The sequence below is a fragment of the Trachurus japonicus genome, chromosome 10 (genome assembly GCF_045865225.1).
Source record: "Trachurus japonicus isolate A0001 chromosome 10, Traja_1.0".
Lineage (NCBI taxonomy): Eukaryota > Metazoa > Chordata > Actinopteri > Carangiformes > Carangidae > Trachurus > Trachurus japonicus.
The window spans coordinates 25,938,445-25,956,081 of NC_140916.1; the positions used below are offsets into that span (position 1 = coordinate 25,938,445).

The 17,637-nt window shown below is 43.4% G+C and overlaps 1 protein-coding gene across 1 annotated transcript in view; it reads left to right on the forward strand.

Moving 5' to 3' along the window:
* Positions 1 to 17,637, forward strand: part of tenm1 (teneurin transmembrane protein 1) — a 168,769-nt gene that overhangs the window by 127,169 nt on the left and 23,963 nt on the right. Inside the window, exon 23 of the mRNA XM_085788394.1 lies at positions 16,025 to 16,179. Within this exon, the coding sequence (XP_085644520.1) occupies positions 16,025 to 16,179 (155 nt within the window). The remainder of the gene's footprint in view (positions 1 to 16,024; positions 16,180 to 17,637) is intronic.

Here is a 17,637-nt window from a genome sequence, read left to right on the forward strand (position 1 = left end):
CCACTATAGTGATCTCATACAAAGTTTCTTTGATAACCCTGGAACTGTCTCTGTGCTCTGTGCGCTTTGAACGTTGTTCTCCTTGAAGTATAGTTTATACAGTAGAAAACGATAATCTGTGTGGGAGGGTAGTACAATTCTTTTCATGTAACAATGTTGTGCTCACGTTTTACACACAGTTTGTCGTCCGCCATCTCCTGTTGGTCAAAATGCATTGTTACAATCTGTACAGTCTTCAAAGATACAGTATATCAGTATCTGTAAATTCCTCCTCCCCCTATTTCTGTTTTTATAGTCAGAGAGCTGCTCAATTCCCGTTCAGAAATATTCCTCTGTCCAGACTGAAACCCCACAATTTGAATTATGGGTAAATTATGAATCATTAGATAGCAAGCATAGTGAACAAATGTTCTATTACTGTATATCAGACACAAGACAATTACGGTTCGGCTCAAATACAATTAAATTTCCTCTTTAAATTGCAATGCTGATTATCTTAATTACTCATTAGATATATTTGTGTTAATATAAGTCTTAAATAGTTATATCTTCCGACAGCAATCACTTACATAGAGTGTTTGGACTGAAACACGGGTCTGTCAGTCACTCTGCTCTGCTCTGAGCCGAAGAGAAAACATTTATCGTATCCTACAGTTTTTATCCAATGAGGAGAGAGAACGGCATGCAGGGCTGTGTGTGCAGCCAAGGAACGCCGTGAATGTGGCGACGTAGGGACGAGGACTGTTATGGTGCGTTCAAGGAAACTCGTATTTTTCCGACCGTGAAGTGGTACCAGTTCGATCTGGTACGAGTTCACCGGTCGGAAGTTACGAGTGGCAGTTATAGTGACTTTCAAAAAAACAGGTCGGAAAAACACGAGTGGGTTGCCTGAAACGCTACAAAGTTGTAAGTTGTGACTTGAAGCTGTAATTTACGATTTCAAAAGCCTGCCTGGAACGCAGCATTAGCGAAAAACGACCGGACCACTTACTTCTGCTTTAACTTAAAATGTTTATATAGGATATCAGAACACTACACAAGTGTAAATGTACTGTAACGGTTCATTTCTGTGTTTTGACTAAAAGACGCAGTCATTTAATCCTTAAAATTGCTCTTTGACTGTAAGAACTCAAAATATTTACATATGCTGTGGCATTGAAATAATGCGTAATAGGTTCAAGGATCCAACTGTACACTGGCACATAAATCCCCATCACATCCCCAGCACCAGCCTGCACTGTTGTCACCTGGCATGATGGATTGATGGGTTCACGCTGGCTGCGCCTATTTCTGTTTCTCGACCCTGCTGGCATTTTTTTTAATACAAATGAATTTAACCACGCAGCATTCATTTTTCCACCCTTCAGTAATTATCATTGTTGATCAAAGTTACTTAAAGGTAATTACTTCTACTTCTATACATGTGATTCACATTAAAAGTAAGTGTCTTCACAGTGAGAAAACGGCCTGGTCTGCCACCCTACTGCTAGACGTCTCACACAGCAGATATTCTGCCTTGTCACAGCAGGAAAAGCAAAAGCGTGGCTAATAAAACTGATAATCATGGATGCAGTCCATTCAGGTGTTCCCTGGTGTTGTGTGTGCTGGCTCATTGTCAAGGCTTACACATCAATGGAATAAGGCCATTAAAAGTGCTGTTAGTTGCACCTGCTTCTGTTGCTATAACAAGGCAGAATATTTACTGAGAAAGAAATAGTGTGTTGTGTCAGCTTTGTCAAGTGCAACTCACTCCACTTAAGGCTGTGGGGATGGAGCGGTCTGTAAAGCCTGAATTACAAGAATTATAAAGAAAAATAAGTCAAAAATTACAGTATGGTCCAAAAAATCCAAGACCATTTTCAGGTAAATTAGTGGTTTTTGTTTTCTTCTCCTGATGATTCTCAGCTACACAGTGCCACAAGAGTCTGCTTACATTAAATGATTGGTTTACTTACCTCAGAGGTGCTGTGTTGTACACATGTGTGTCTGCATGGGAAAGTGTTCTATCTGTGGATGTACTGTTGCTTATATACAGCTGGTGCCAGTCACAGCTGACATTGAGGGAGGGCAGGGTACACCCTTGACAGGCAGCCAGTCTATCACAGGGCAGACATATAGAGACAAACAACCTTACACGCTCACATTCACACCCACGGGTGACTTAGAGATACCAATTAACCTGCATGTCTTTGGACTGTGGGAAGAGGCTGGAAACCCCAGAGACAACCCCTACAAAGGCTCAGAGGAGAACATGTAAACTTCACACAGAACAGCCCCAGTTAGCTGGGGGTTCGAGCCGAGAACCTTCTTGCTGTGAGGAGATAGTGCCGCTAACCACCACATGAGCTTCTGCAGCTCAGTAAACTACACAAATTGACCAACAGTGCCATGCAGAGGAAGGTCGTTTCACTAATATGAAGATATCCTGTGAAAAACGGAAAGTAGCTGGCCGAGAGAACAAGATAAAAGTACAGTAATTGTCATGACAAGACAAGTTATTTGATCTTTTTATTAAAATGACAATAATAGCCTGACTAATAGGGTAAGTATGGCTTCCCTTGGCTTACGGGGGAAAATGGCACTTGTAGGCGCTAAACTTAACCAAAATACGCCTGTCATATTAAGCCTTTCTAATACAGAGAAGTCTGCAGATTCAGCTCTGATTCCCTCCTAGCTTTAGCTCTGTTCGAGCTATTTGAATTAATGCACGTATATTTCAGACATTAAGCCTGGAGTGTCGATTTGAATTGGTTAATCGTTCTACCCTTACTTATTAGCTGACAGGAGTGGATTCCAGCAATGTGTCTTTTCTGCTGTTGCACTCTATTTCTATTTCCTTTCCTCTGCCCTGCCTGTTAGCTGGAACAAGTCGTACCAGTGTCTTCTGACTTTTGTCATTAATAAGGCATTGTCACCAAGGGGAAAGCTGGAGTTTTGGAAGTTTTTTTTTGTAATTCTGTTTTTGTTCATTGCACAAGGCTCCAGAAGTAAAATGTAGACATCAAATATGTCTGGACAAAGTACTGTACCACAGAATGGACAGTGGTTTAACATGGCTGCAGGGGGCGTCGCGTGGCGTAGTGGTTAGAGCGGGCGCCCCATGTATACAGTAGAGGCACAGTCCTCGCTGCAGTCCGCCCTGGTTCGAGTCCCGCGTCGGGCGCCATTTACTGCATGTCATTCCCCCTCTCTCTGCCTCCCCGTTTCCTGTCTGTCTCAACTGTACTATCTATAAAGGCATAAATGCCCAAAAAATATACTTTAAAAAAAAAAAAAACATGGCTGCAGTGTTGGGAGATAAACAGTGTTTCATCACTTATGTTTTATGCTACTTCTTAGATTCATTTTTAATAGTTGAAATGACAATGACATGAAGTTCAACTTGCGCTGGTGATTATGTCTTGCTGTCATGACACATTGTTGATTATACTCATCAACCAAAGCCATAAGCTGAGCTAAATTCTTCTTGCTCCACATACTGTATATGCTCTGATCTCATATGTTTCTCCGGATATGACAAATGTGCAGTTTTTGTGTTTAACGTTGTGCTTGTTTTTCATCCGAGGTACATTTCCTTTGGTATTCTAATATACAGTGTATATACAGGCCTGACAATGAGGACTGTGAATATAAATGAAAGCAGAGGGTGAGCGGTTGAATTGAGAACAAGTCAGAGAGGAGGAAACAACATTATCTATCATTCATCATCGTCATCCACAGCAGAACATGGACCTGCGTTTGGTTATGGAAAAGGACAGTATGGACCTGTCCTTCTAAGCATCTATATACAGTACCCTTCCAACATTTGAATGAAAGAAATCCTTCTGATAGAAATGCTGCAGCTTCAGTTTTTCTATGCTTTGGTCAGTGACATTGAACTCAACACTTCATATGGTGCATTGGTGGAATATGGCCACTAAATGGCTAATATCATGTACTTCTGTCTGTGAAGGCCAGAGCAGAACTATATCAGGCTTGTGTGGGCTACATTTTTCACAAAGAACCGAAGCTGCCAAGAAGAAGAAATAATCTGTTTACAGCTCTCACCAATCACACCCACGCACCTGACCACCTCTTCATCCTCAGGTTGCACAGGAGTTTTAGCCACAGGCCTGTCACTCAGGCTGCGCCCACAGCCCTACACGGCCTCTCCCGTCACTCACACTCAGCTGGTGCGTGCGATGCAGTCTGACGTCGGAGGCAGACAGCCAGTCGATATAGAGCACAATAAACAAATGTAGTGCAGAAGTGTCTCCACTCTTCAAATGTCACTGATTCGAAATACAAAGTAGCGCCACATTTGATAGCAGAACTTTGATATTTCTTTCCCAGAACATTCACACAGATAGAAAATGTGTGTGTGTGTGTGTGTGGGGGGGGGGTGATAAGAGAAAAACAAGATTGGAGCTGATTTCTATTTCAATCTGATGGACGATCAGAAGACTATTATTCTCAGTGTTCATGCCCCTTATGCCTGAGAACATGCTGTATTTCTGCCTTTACACAGTAATAGAATATTCTGTCCCATGCCTGTTCTCTCATGGTCAGGTATTTTATACTCTTTGACTCACTGCACTTCACAGACTCTCTTCTGTGGCCATTGTGCTCCGCCTAACCAGCTCTTATAAAGGCTCTGGAGATTTCTGCCTGGAGCCCCCTGGTTCCCTGTCATCCATCTGCCACAGCCCACACTCTTCCTCCTCCTCACACCCTCTTACCAATGGTAATGAGTGGTAGACTTCACAGAGAAATATCTGTCCATTTCTTTTTTGAAGCCGTGGTTCTGTGATTCTCTGGCATTGATCTTGTCTTGTGTCCTCTTGTGAGCAAAATTAGAGCCTTTCCTTCATTTCCCCCCACTTCCTCCAATCTCTTTTTCTATCCCTCCCCCTGTCTCATTGATGAATCATCCTCGTGCCCCAGTGTTGACTTAGCTGCAGTGGGCCTGCTGTGACGCATAATATTGTTACAACATGGCAAACAGTTGTTAAATAGTAATCCATAATTTTAATTTAGCCAACAATGTTGCTGCACTATTGAGCAGGCTGCCATTGCCCAAGTTTGTAGTCTCTCCATAGCGTAAGCTGCCAGGATTATCTTGTGTCCTTCAAACACTCTCTTATGAATACAAGATCTGGGGCATTGTTTAGAGTTGGCTCCTGCATGTACTTCTGCAGTCAATTAGTGTGGTAAATAAAAGGCCTTGCTCCATTTAGGATGGATCCCATGTCTGACATGAAAGAGAAGTCAGTCCCACAGGACCTTGCAGCCTTGGCTCGTATCTCTGGACTCCTTCTGTTCACAACATGAAGGGGTGTTTTTTTTTTCATTTTGTACATATTTGGTTAGTAATAGATATGTGAACGTCAAATGTCTGTGTTTGTGTTTCATGTGTCAGTTTGGACAGAGGAGTTCAGAGTGACTCCAGTGATTGAGAGTTTAGTTGTTGTTGTTTGCCATGCGCAGGTCTTATCTGTTTTTTTTTTTTTTTGGTGACTACTCCCAGACAGCAAAGCTGACATCCACAGAGAGAGGTGCGCGCGCGTGTGTGCTTGCATGTGTGTGTGTGCGCATTGTGGTGTGAGCACTTGCACTGTCAGTCTCTCACTCTGACCCACAGGGGGCAGACTAATGCCCTTATCAGAAGCTGACATGCTGCCACCACATTTCTCCCTCTTGCCCCATCGGCCGCTCTCTTTCTCTCTTTCTCTCTCTTTCTCTCTCTCTTCATCTTTTCTCCCCTCTGCTTTCTTTCTGTCTCTCTCTCCCTCTCTCTCTCTCTCTCTCTCTCTTCCCCACACAGACAGACACAACACATTTGTCCCCATCTCACTCAGCCCCAGAGCTGTGAGGCACGTCATCAGAGTTGAGATAGCAGGGCCAGGGTGCTGGATGAGGCAGTGGGGTTTAAGGCCGGTCGTGGTTATTAGCATGTTGAACAGCAAGGCAGTTTAAAAGGAAGAGACACAGCCACGGGTAAATATTGCTTCAGATGACACATCGCTGCTCAGCCACCAAACTCCAGCCAGATCTTGCGCTGTGCAGTATCTGTCATGGCTGACGGTTGACATGTAAGTGGCTCAGGTGAAGAAATGTGTCCCCACACAGTGAGGCTCCAGGCTCATTTACAGAAATGGCTGAAAACAGTGGCAGTGTGCAAAGGAGCGTTTCCCAGTTTGTTTCATCAGTGTGAATCAAGCATTCAGCAATGTTGTCAGCAAGTCTATACTCAAACCATTAACTCTGCAAACACCGCCCCCCTGCCTCTGCTTCTGCGGTGGAGTCCTACGACTGGTAGTGTCCTTTAACTGCACAGCTTTAATCATTGCAGCTTGCCTTTCACATTTCCCGAATCTGCCACTTCCCAAACTGTATTTGCTGGCTGCAGCAGCGAAGTTATAAGATCTCCTAGGGCTGTGTAGCCTCTATGCCAGCTGCTTTGTGTTATAACTTTGGAATGAATATGCCATTGTTATTCTACCTCTGGCTCCCATAGCATTTAGGGCAGAGTGATTGTTGTGTCTCACAAAATAGAGAAAGGGAGAGGGGGAGAGGATTAAATTGATAGAGAAAAAGAGGGAGCTCAGAACCGAGAGAGACGGAGAGTAAAGGAGAAATTGTGTGCAACAGAGAACAAAAATAATATGAAATTAGTAGAGAAAAATGGGGAATGAAGGGAAAGAGAGAACAAGAGGGAACGAAATGGATGCAGAGAGAGAGAAGTCAGTGTTTTGCGTCTAAATCCTGCAGCATGCAGCAGCAGTCCCACACCTCATCTGCATATTAAACTGGCCCTGTGGCTGCCTTCCCTCTCAGAGGGTCAACTATCATTGTTTCTGTTGGTTTAAACAGAGCACTACTTCGCAAAACGAGGGCATCAGATAAGTCACACTGTTTTTTTATCTCCAAGATTCAGTTTAGTGTGAGCATGTGCATATGTGTGCACAATTTTTAACAGCCCGCTCCTGTGTTTCATTCCACATTGACCGAGCTTTTGTCTTTGCCCCTGGACATTCCTGCATTAATGATACACACATGAATTAATCACACAGCAAGGCAAACAGCAGCATACTCTATGATAATGCAAAACAGAGAGACGCCATTGGGTCATGCTATTTCTACCACAGCTTGTTTTCTCACTGCAGCATCCATGATAATTAGAAGATCGGCAATGGGTTGTGCAACAGACGTGCATCACTGAGCAGCCACAATATGAGGCTCTGCCAGAGACTCGTTGCTCCAAACACTAATGCTAATAATAAAGCTGCCAGAGGCAAATCCGGAGGGCCAAGCAACAGAGCATCAAGCAGAGCATGCGACACACGGGTACATGTAGGACTTGTCCAGCCGCTGAGCAGTTTTTACATGATTGGAGAAAGAATTGCACAGATATGGGGACATTTCTTGTCGTCTGTGTGTTTACAGCTGACTGTTTGACAGCCAAACAGTCTGCAACATGTGCACATCCCAGACAGAGCTGCAAGAGTCTTAAAATTAGTCACTCACTGCTATGAGGCTGTGATGAGCATAATCAAACGTAATGCACCTGACACAAGGGAGCTGGTCTTGGTAAATAATGTGCACTATCTCTTTAGAATGCATGTGTTTATTGCTGAAGGTTTACATTTTAATGTCCTGCGTTGTTGTAGGGTATAAGTCACTTTGTTCGTTGGTGTCACTATTCTCTTGAAAAATTAGTCTGACCCAAATTTCAATGATGTTACCCTTTCCTTTTTAAGATGGAATGAAGATATTATCACCAAGCACTGTGAAATGTGTTAGTCTTTTCAAATTGATATGACAGAATTTGCTCTTTTATCTACCTGCGGTCAGCCTCAAGGCTAAACGTTGTGCAGCTTGGAAATTGTTGAATAAAGCAACAAGTTCACGTCCGTAAAAGACAAAATAGCCACCTCATGTGCACGAGCTAAAAGTTTACACAAGGGAGGGCATAAAATGAAAAGATGCTGTAGACTACAGAGGCATGTACTGTAAACATGATTCATTTTCTAACCTGCCAATTCTGTCCTTTCTCACATTTTCTGCCATGCCTGAGATTTTAAAAAAAAATCAGTTTTAGTGTCATTTGTATAGCAGAATAGAGTTACATATCTCTTTCAAATACAGATATGCACAGTATTAACCTCCCTCCATCCATTTTTACTGTAAAACTGTTGCTGTCATAACTTCTGTGGATTTGGGGTCAAAGTTCAAGTTATATGAATGTCAATTTAAAACCTGGTTAAGAATCAGGTTAAATGGTAATTGAAAAGCACTGGAAGCATCAGTGGAAATAATCTTGCTCTGTGCAGCAGCAAACCTATAAGCTTTTGGCGTGAAATCCCTGTAAGAGGTTTTTCTAAGCAATAACAAGGTCACACTGCTTCTGTGTAATCATTATTTCACTACCACAGGAGTGTGCTTGTCAGGAAATGTAGACATAGGTCATTTAAGCATTTGAACAAATGTTTTTTTTCTGGTAAAGACAGCCTGGAATGTGATGAGACAGCTCCCTCCAGACAGAATGAGGACTCAGCTGTCAAACACCAAAAAAAATTATTTCAACAAAACTCAAAATAGTTGCTGATTTTACTGAAAACTGATCAAACATTCACTGGGGCCTGTCTTGACCTACAGACAGAGTAGAGCAAATACACCAGTGTATTATAGCCCAAAATATGATCCTGGTTCCGGTCTGACAGTGGAGCTGGGAGAACTGGTACTTTGAAACTGGCCTGAAATTCAGTTTATATAATACATTACAATATGTAAATCTGTTTCATATGGTTAAAGGTTTGTTGTTGTTTTTTTATTCATTTTACTGTTTTGTGTTCTGTCATCAGATGCATTTTTGACATAGACCAGACTTTGTTTACGCTGAATTTTCTTTCCTCAAAACAGGGATCTGTCGCACTAAGTATAGTCTGCATCCTAATCACCATGGGTCAGAGGACTTGCAGATATTCCTGGAGGAAGTAGTCTGTCCTCTGCCAAGATTTCCTAAGGACCAAAGAAAATACAGCCAGTGGGCTTAGTCGAGGCAAATTTATGCTGACTTAAAACAAGTCTCTACCTGTAAAATGGCTGCTATTCAAGTAATGTATTAGGTAGAACACTATACAGACTGACAGCTACCTTGTTTGTAGTCAGAGTGTGTAGGGTAGCTTCAGAGAGATTACTGAAGCTCGCTGTGTGTGTAATGAAGTCCTGAGTCAATAAGAGATGCAGGCTCAAGGCCAAAGGCTGAGCCTGTGCATCAAAGGTGCTACGTTTGTGGGAGTCCGTGTGTTTGTGCATGCTTGTTTTTGATTGACAGCCTTTCGGGTCCCTGGACCTACTCCTCCTCTCCCGGCGAATTGAGTTAGTTATGGGCGTCTTGTTAAAAGTATGTCAGGCTGTCAGCATCAAGTGTGATCATGGGAAATGTGACACACGTGTCCCTTTAACTGGTCGAGATGGCCGCTGTTGGCAGCTGGCCTGTCAACCTCCACTGGGAGCCTGGCAAGGTGACAGGAGGAGTGGAGCTATGCCACTGTGGAGGAATAAATTGCATTTACTCGAGGTGAATGCCCAGCGCACACACACATACTGTACATACACTCACACATACAGATGGAAGCATTTGTCTCGGTCAGGGGGAGTGGATGGGGTTCTGATGAGGGGGAGAGATAGTGAACTTGTGCCCATGCAGGTCATTTCTACCTTGATTCTTTAAACACGCTGACAAAAAAGATGAATAAGAAGAGTGATTGTGGCAGGCACAGTTTGGCTTGGCAGTCCAATTGAACCTGCCTGCGTGAGAGAGGGGAGGGGGAGGGAGGGGTCAGCTGTTGTTATGGGGATGGCAAAACAGAGCCAGTAAATGTTTGCACCTGGGTACCATTATCACCTGCAGCTCTGCAGCAAGCCAATGGCCACAGCTCCATCCAGAGAAGCACTCACACTGTTCCTTTGGAAAATGTGGAAGCAAGCATCTGAAATGGTTGCAAAGCCAGCTATCTGTGATCCAGACAGTGCTGGAGATGCCTCTGGCTCAGCTGCTGTGATGTCTTTGTATGTGGGGAAACATTGTTTGGGTGGAAGCTGCGCATACAAATTTGCAATCCATAGTAGTTCAGCGCCTCTTTTCCACTTTTTCAGTCATTAAAACATTTGTTTCCTCCCATCTGATCCCATTTCCTCTTTCTGCCACTGCACAGCCACACTGACTTGTTGTTGTGATGCCGCGTTTGGTAAAAAAAAAAAGAGTCTCTATTGATAGACCTCCTTGTGTTTGTTTGACGTTCTAAACAGTGCAACATAATCTGCAGACGCCTTGCACTGATCCAAACCCCTCAGCCTTTCATGGAGTTTTCTAGTCCAAAGCATTTCAATTGCTTTTATAATTGAGTTTGTCTGCTGCCTGTGTGATTGCTCTGGATCTCTCTTTTGCTATCAAACAAGGCAATTACTGCCAAGTCGCATATTTAAAAAAAAAAAAAAAAACTATTTGCACAAAAATTACCATGCAACTATTGCAAAATCTCCTTCCAGTTCCCTGCATACTTGCAATGTCTCTCCTCACCATACATGTGTAGTCGGGAACTACCAGCTCAGAAAAACAGGCAGCTATCAATAATTAATTAATACGGGTTAATATGTTAACAAACTTATAGTGCTTGATAATTAGATGAGCCACAGTGTCTGATTCAGACTTAATTACTAAGCCACTGTCTGTTCTATGGGGCTTTAATGAATAATTAATTACAAGAAGCATGAATTATTTCTGCTTACCAAAGATCTACCAGAAATACACGCCTGTCCTCGTTTATGGCGCTCAGCTATTGATTGCTGATAAGTGTTTGATTGGGGAACATAAGAGCCACAGGAACTGTACTACTACTACTTATACTACTGCAGTTCATAGATAGTTCGTAGATGCACTACATGATGAAGAATGTATAGACAGAGCAAATTTGATCACACTCACACTCACACTCGGAGTCTCGGAACAATGTGCACACACCCAAAATCAGTATGGTGCACACACAGTGCCGTTTCACAGTGCTGGGATTGAGTGAGCAGGTTTAATTTCCCCCCACAGTCTACACTGAAGTTGTGTGTGCATGCATGTGTGTGGGTTTGGGTGGGTGGGACTGTGAGTTTCTCATCTGCAGACACTGATTTATCCGCTCTATATTTGCATATGCGCGCAATGTGATTAACTGCCATACCTTATCTTTTCGCCTAGCAACTTCACCGCACGCATGCATGCACACACATTCGCACGCGGGTCTGCACACATCGGCATCACACACACACGTTCACATGTATTCACACGTTCACATACAAACAGCAATGTGTGCTCTCAAGGAGAAATGATGAAAGGTAACAGTAAACCACACAGCCAGCTAAAAACTCTTTGAAACAGTGTGTGTGTTATTCAGTTTCACTTGCAGTTGGACTGTAGCAGTTAGTGAACCCTCCAGGCTTTGCCCAGCTAATATAGTTGACTTTATTTATGGCCGGGGTCTCTCACAGGGGCCAGTCGTGCAGGTGAAGCTGTCTATTTGTCTACATTCACTTGTCAGTCACACACAGTTACTCTGTACAGAAACGCCATAGGCCATAATCAGCTACAGCTAGCATCATTTAGATGTTGTAATAATATGTCAGTCCATATCATTAACACCCACTGAGCCTGGGGATATGGGAGGGTAGATTGAATGACTTCTCCCTCAGGCTGCTGGCAATCTATGTGTGTGTGTGTGTGTGTGTGTGTGTGTGTGTGTGTGTGTGTGTGTGTGTGTGTACGCATATGTGTGTGCTTGTGTGTGCGTGCGTGTCACTGGGTATAAAAGTTTTCAGGTATAAATAGAACTTCCATACATAGGCTAAACACATTATGCTTCCCCCATACTCAGAGCCTTTAAATAGGTTTCCTATGCCGAACATGTGCTTATTTTGCACTTAAGTGGTCCTTCCACCAGCTTGTTTGTTTTTTTAAGGATTTTACATTTCTGGCTTTCATTCATAGAGGCACCTCTTTCAGCAGCTCCGCTGTCAACATTTGAAGGGTGAGAGTACTGTAGAAGGGAAACTTGAACAACAGCAGCAGACTGACTTCCTGCTTTCTTGAGGGCTCAGGTGTTAGCTCTCAGTATGCACTATGCAAATGCACCACATCCTGATGTTACTGCTTCCCAACACGGCTGTCTCTACTCTTTTTGCTAAATAAGACACAATCCACAGCTTATCTCATAATTAGTCTCTCTCACCTACTGTAGTCCAATTCCTCACCTTACACCTTACCTCGCTTCTCCGTTGCTCTCTGCTTGGAAAATCCCTGGCGGCTCCTTCTCTTCAAATAGCTGTAATCAACACTGATGCTCTGTAAGACCCCTCTCCAAGGCATTAATCAGATCGGATTGTGTTGTGATGCCACAGGGGGCCGTTATAACTGATATTCTTTTGACAAGGACGGAGAACAAAGGGATTCTCTGATTGAGAGTGATTGGCCTGTAATGGTTAATTGAAGCAATTCTTCATCATGTCCCTTTGTCTCATCACCACCTCTCTCCTCTTTCCCACCTCTTTTGGCACTGTCTGTCTTTTTCTCTTTGGCTGCGTTTGTCCCTAAATCTTAGCTGAAACGTGAATAGCATCGCTGTATCATCCTCTCCTTCAGTCCTCCTGTTTTCCCAAGGTCAGTGTAACTCAGTCTAATTCACTTTTCTTTGATGGTAAAAGTCCCAACTTTAGCCAAATGTCCGTCTCCCTCTGGAGCGAAGATTTATCGCCATTATTTTTCCACTGGTAAGTCTGCCAACTGCTAAACATGACTATCAGAGTGCCAAGTCCACCCAGGGAGAAACGGTAAATCTTTTGATGTCTTGTGAGTATCCATGGGCTATATTGAGGGGCTGTAGTGCGCAACTGTTACACCAGCGCACAGCCCTGCAGGAAACCCAGCCACTGACAAGGAGAGTGTGGACTAATTTGCTGCCTTTTCAATAAACAAGGGAAAATAGTCCTAAACAACACATAAACAGCCGTGAATCGTTTTGCCGATGCTGAGAAATAATAGCAATCATTCTACATCGTTGCGGCCAGTGTGAGGATCAGTAAGTCAGTGGAGTTCTGTATTTATTGTCGATGATAGATTGGCAGCTACTTAAAAGCTTTTTGTGTGGAATATAAGACGAGCAGATCCTGAGCAGATCCTGAGCATGCATACTCAGAAAACCCCAACCATAAAAAAGACAGAAATAGAGGAATTTAGGATGGAAGTCAATAGAAGAGATACAGAGAAGAAAGGCAAATATCCAGGGACAGAGGAAGAGGAGGAGGAGGACAGAAATCAGTATTGAGAGTGAGTCCTCGCTGCCTCGTTATGTCCTTGTGCAGGATTTATGAGCTCTAAGATCAGGGACAGGTTTAGGGTGCAAGGAGGAGGAATGGATGGGAAAGCGAAAGGAACGTAGGAAGAATCCGAGGATGGTGTTACAGCAGAGAGAATGCGCTGAATTTCAGACCTAAGTAGGCTCAGTCTGTGCTGTGGGTTGAGACGTCCCTCCTGCATAATGCCAGGTGACAGGAGGAGAAATGGCAAGGCCAAGAGGAACACTAGAAAGAATAAAAAATGGGCTGAACAGAAGGAGATAGAGCCCAGACATTACTGAAGGGTCAGAGGCCACTGATTTGATTAGCACTTGCAAGAGAGAAAAGAAGAGCGAGTGCAGCAACAAAAAGGAAGCAAAGGACAACAAGAAAAAAAACAAGGAGAGGGGAAGAGTGAGCAGAAAAGAGAGCAGGAGAAGATCAAGTTAGGGAGGATGGAGAGCGAACGTACTGTAGGCTGTAGAGGAGGGGAGGAAAGGTGTTGGTGAGGTGGGGGGGGTGAGGCTGTGTGGGTGGTGTAATCTGTCTGTGTCAGAGGGATGATGAAGGGGCCAGGAGGGAGAGCTCTGCAGTTCACCTTCTGGCCTCTGGAGGAAACACACTGACCCTGGCCCTCCCCCCTGCCCACCTCTCCTCTCCACCCGCACGATTTATGACTCTCAGGGTTGATCCAGGGTTGCTTGCTTTGAGGACATTTGTGAATCTGGTTGCGGTTGTGCGGCAGCGTGTCGTGTTTGCATGTTTGCGCGTGTGTGCGCACATGTTGAACGAGATCACCTGTAAAGAAAGCCATTGTACGTCAGCGAGGATGAGATCTTAGTGCTGCCTAGGGAAAAGAGCAGTAGTGATTTTTATCCTGGGCTCAGAGGGTGAGTGCAGACACATCCCCACATAATCCAGTATGACAGAGAATGAAAGGAGACAGACTGACAGGACGAGAAGAAAAAATGAAAGGAAATGGGACAAGATGACTGCATCAGAGAGGAGTAGTTAGAGCTGTGTCTTGTCCATTTTTATTATGATGTGCTGGCACCTCTGCATGGTCAGATCACTCTTTGAATCTTTTTCAGAAGGTTTCTTCTTCCTCTAATGTGGGTGGTGCTGGGAAAGCAGCCAGACCTGCTATATCTAGAATTAAATTCAGTCAGTCGACAGAACTTTAATGAACAACAATCTTGATAGTCAGTGTGATTGAGTATGAAAAAATATCAAATACTCACTGGTTCCAGCTTTCCTTTTGCTCTCTTCTGCGTCTGATTATGACTTATATCTTTGGATTATGGACTCTTGGTTGAACAAAACAAGCAATTTGAGGATGTTACCTTTTGTTCAGGGATATTGCGGTGTGCATTTTTTTGTTTTGTTTTTTGGTGTAGTTTTGAATAATATTTTTTGCTTTCATTCATCTTATTATTATCTCTAATATCTTGGTTGACTCTCACCACTTTAATAAATCTGTGTTCCAGCTGCAGCAGGCAGCTGTTTCCGGCACAAAAGCTCTAATAAAGCAACTGCACATTACCTTGAGAGAAGCAAAGGGCAGCCAAACAAATTAAGCATCTAGTTAGTGAACATAGTAAAGCATTTAACAGCTAAAGAGCCAGATATTGTATTTCCCCCAGGAGTTGGTGGAGAGCATAAACACATTGGGCGTATCTTTCCACCATGACCGTATTGTATTGCTCCATTAAGTTTTGTGATTGATTATTGTGTAGTTGGATATAAGTGGGCTTTGTCTCCCATTAAGTGCTTTGAGGCATGCTTGAGATAAACTTGCCATGACTCGGTGATAAACCATAAATAAAATGTATTTTAAATGGTGCGATCATGAGCCACATGCATTGGAGATGGCAGGTAGGAAGACTGAAGTATGGCTTATTTTCGCTGATGCTAAGTGAAAGCAATCAAGCAGAATTGGCAGCGTGCGGTATGAGAGGTGAGGGTTGAGTCGTGGAATATTATTGCTGAGGAGTTGAGTCAAAAGGCTATTCTCTGTATGGAGATGAGACAGGGATGAAGGTTTGCTCCTCATCCATAACAGATGATTCATAGTCTGCCCTGACCTTTAGTGCCTGGACCTACCTCTCTCCTTGTCCCTCAGCTTCGCTGTCTGGTGCAGACCTCCACTCCAAGGAGAGTTCAAGTGTACACTCTTCATAGCAAAGCCCTCTCTCCAAGCGTGTTTTCACATGTGCTGCGCAAATACAGGCAAGCGTATGCACACATGCACATTGGCGGGAGCACATTTCTAATTCACATTTACACAGGAGCTTCAAATGTCAAAAGTTCACTGCAGCACCCTACTCACATCTAATGTGACAAATAACTTCTTCCTCCAGTTGCATTGTTCTAATCCCTTTAGTGGGCTCTGGAATGGAAATATAATTACATTTCTGTGGTGCAGTGCCTTTGATAAGACAGCCGCTTGCTGAGCTGAATGTCTAACTGAGTTGGATGCCTCTCCGAAGCCCTCTCCTCTCTCCACTTCTACTTCTCTCCCCCACTCACTCCTCCTCACCTCTTCTCTCTCCTACTCTCTTTCACCATTTTTTCTCCTTTTCCCTCTTTGTTCTCTCACCCCGACTCGCTCCCTCTGTCATCTCCAAAAGCTCATTCTGCCTCTCTCTCTTTCTCGCCTGCCCAGGTATTGCAGTGGATAAAAGAGGTGTTGTCTACTTCGTTGATGGCACCACCATTCAGAAGATTAATGAGAGGGGTTTGCTCTCCACCGTGATTGGCTCAAACGGACTGATGTCAACGCAGCCACTAAGCTGTGATGCACGCATGGACATCAGCCAGGTGAGGATGCAGTGGTGTTTCTAAAGACGAGTAAAACAGGCCGTACCCTCTACTTAGAATTGTTTAAATTATTTCTCTTACATGTACTCACTAATTAGAGTAATTATGTAAAAATGGAGACAGATTGCGAAAAAACAAAGAGTTTATTTGTTGTTCTCTTACAGTCAGTGACTGTTGTGTCAATTTGTCCTCTATAGAAACTCTAAATACCTTCTTACCAGTGTGTGTGTGTGTGTGTGTGTGTGTGTGTGTGTAAGAGAGAGACAGCAGAGATAGAGAGAGAGAGAGAGAGGGGGGGGGGTTGTTCCTAAGACCAAAGACAGCCACTGTACAGATTTGATCAGCCAGCCTTCAGATCACGCTGCTGACTTATCAGGCCTATTAGAGCAGCGAGTGAATTATGGATGAACCTCTGGCTCTATAGAGGGATCTCTGCCCACACATAGGGATGAAAGTGCCTGTATGTGTACCTGTATGCTAATATGCATGTACAACCCAGATGAACTCCCAGCGGTGCTCTTATATGTCTGTGAAGGAGCCCATGTTACCCAACAGTCTTCTTTGTAAATTACCGGCCTCTGTCACAGTCATCCCCCGTCTGTTTGTTCTTATAAGCTGATCTGACATCAGTCTGGCTTCAATATTGATATACACTGATGAAATTACTGTTAGTTGAGAATGTTACTGATTCCCCCCCTCCCACTCCTCCCCCCAAAAAAAAAACTACAATAATATTCCAGCTCTTGTAAGCATTTTTCTATTTATTTATTTTGTTGTTTTTAAACCAGACATTTAGGGATGAAACCACTTATTTGTGTATTTGGTGTCTAAGCCTCATCTCAGTGATGCCTTATATTACCTTGGAACATGAATGATGATATATGACTTTCCTATTTTTTTTTCAACAAGCCCACATACGATAATGCACACAGAAAGTGGTGCACAGTAGGCTAACTTCCACTGGGAAACTAGATGCTAGTTAGCTTTGCTTGCTAACTTTGGCACTAATTCTCTCAAGTCATAACTTTTCTATCATGTTATTTCAACACGTACTGATTCATCTGCAGCTTCTGCATACAGAGCAGCTAGCTGGAGTTAGCATCTCTCGTTTAAGGAACTAAATGTGCCAAAAGCAAATGACCAGACTGTAACCACAGCCCTCCACACATTAGCCTATGATTTGAAACATGAAACAGTTTAACTGACATATGGAGTCATGAAATAACATACACAGTGCTCATATCACAGATGGTGCTCATCATCAGCCAAAAACATTGTTCAGTTCATTAAGTGCCTGCTAGGCACCAGAATTCAAGTGATATTTTGAACTATTTTCAGTGCTCACCAGAACTTAATATAATTCACTCAAATAGCATATTCAAGGCTACTACAGAAAGTAACAAGGGTCAACACACCCAAGCCCATGACCTGGCCTGAGGCCAGGCTTGAATAGTGCCC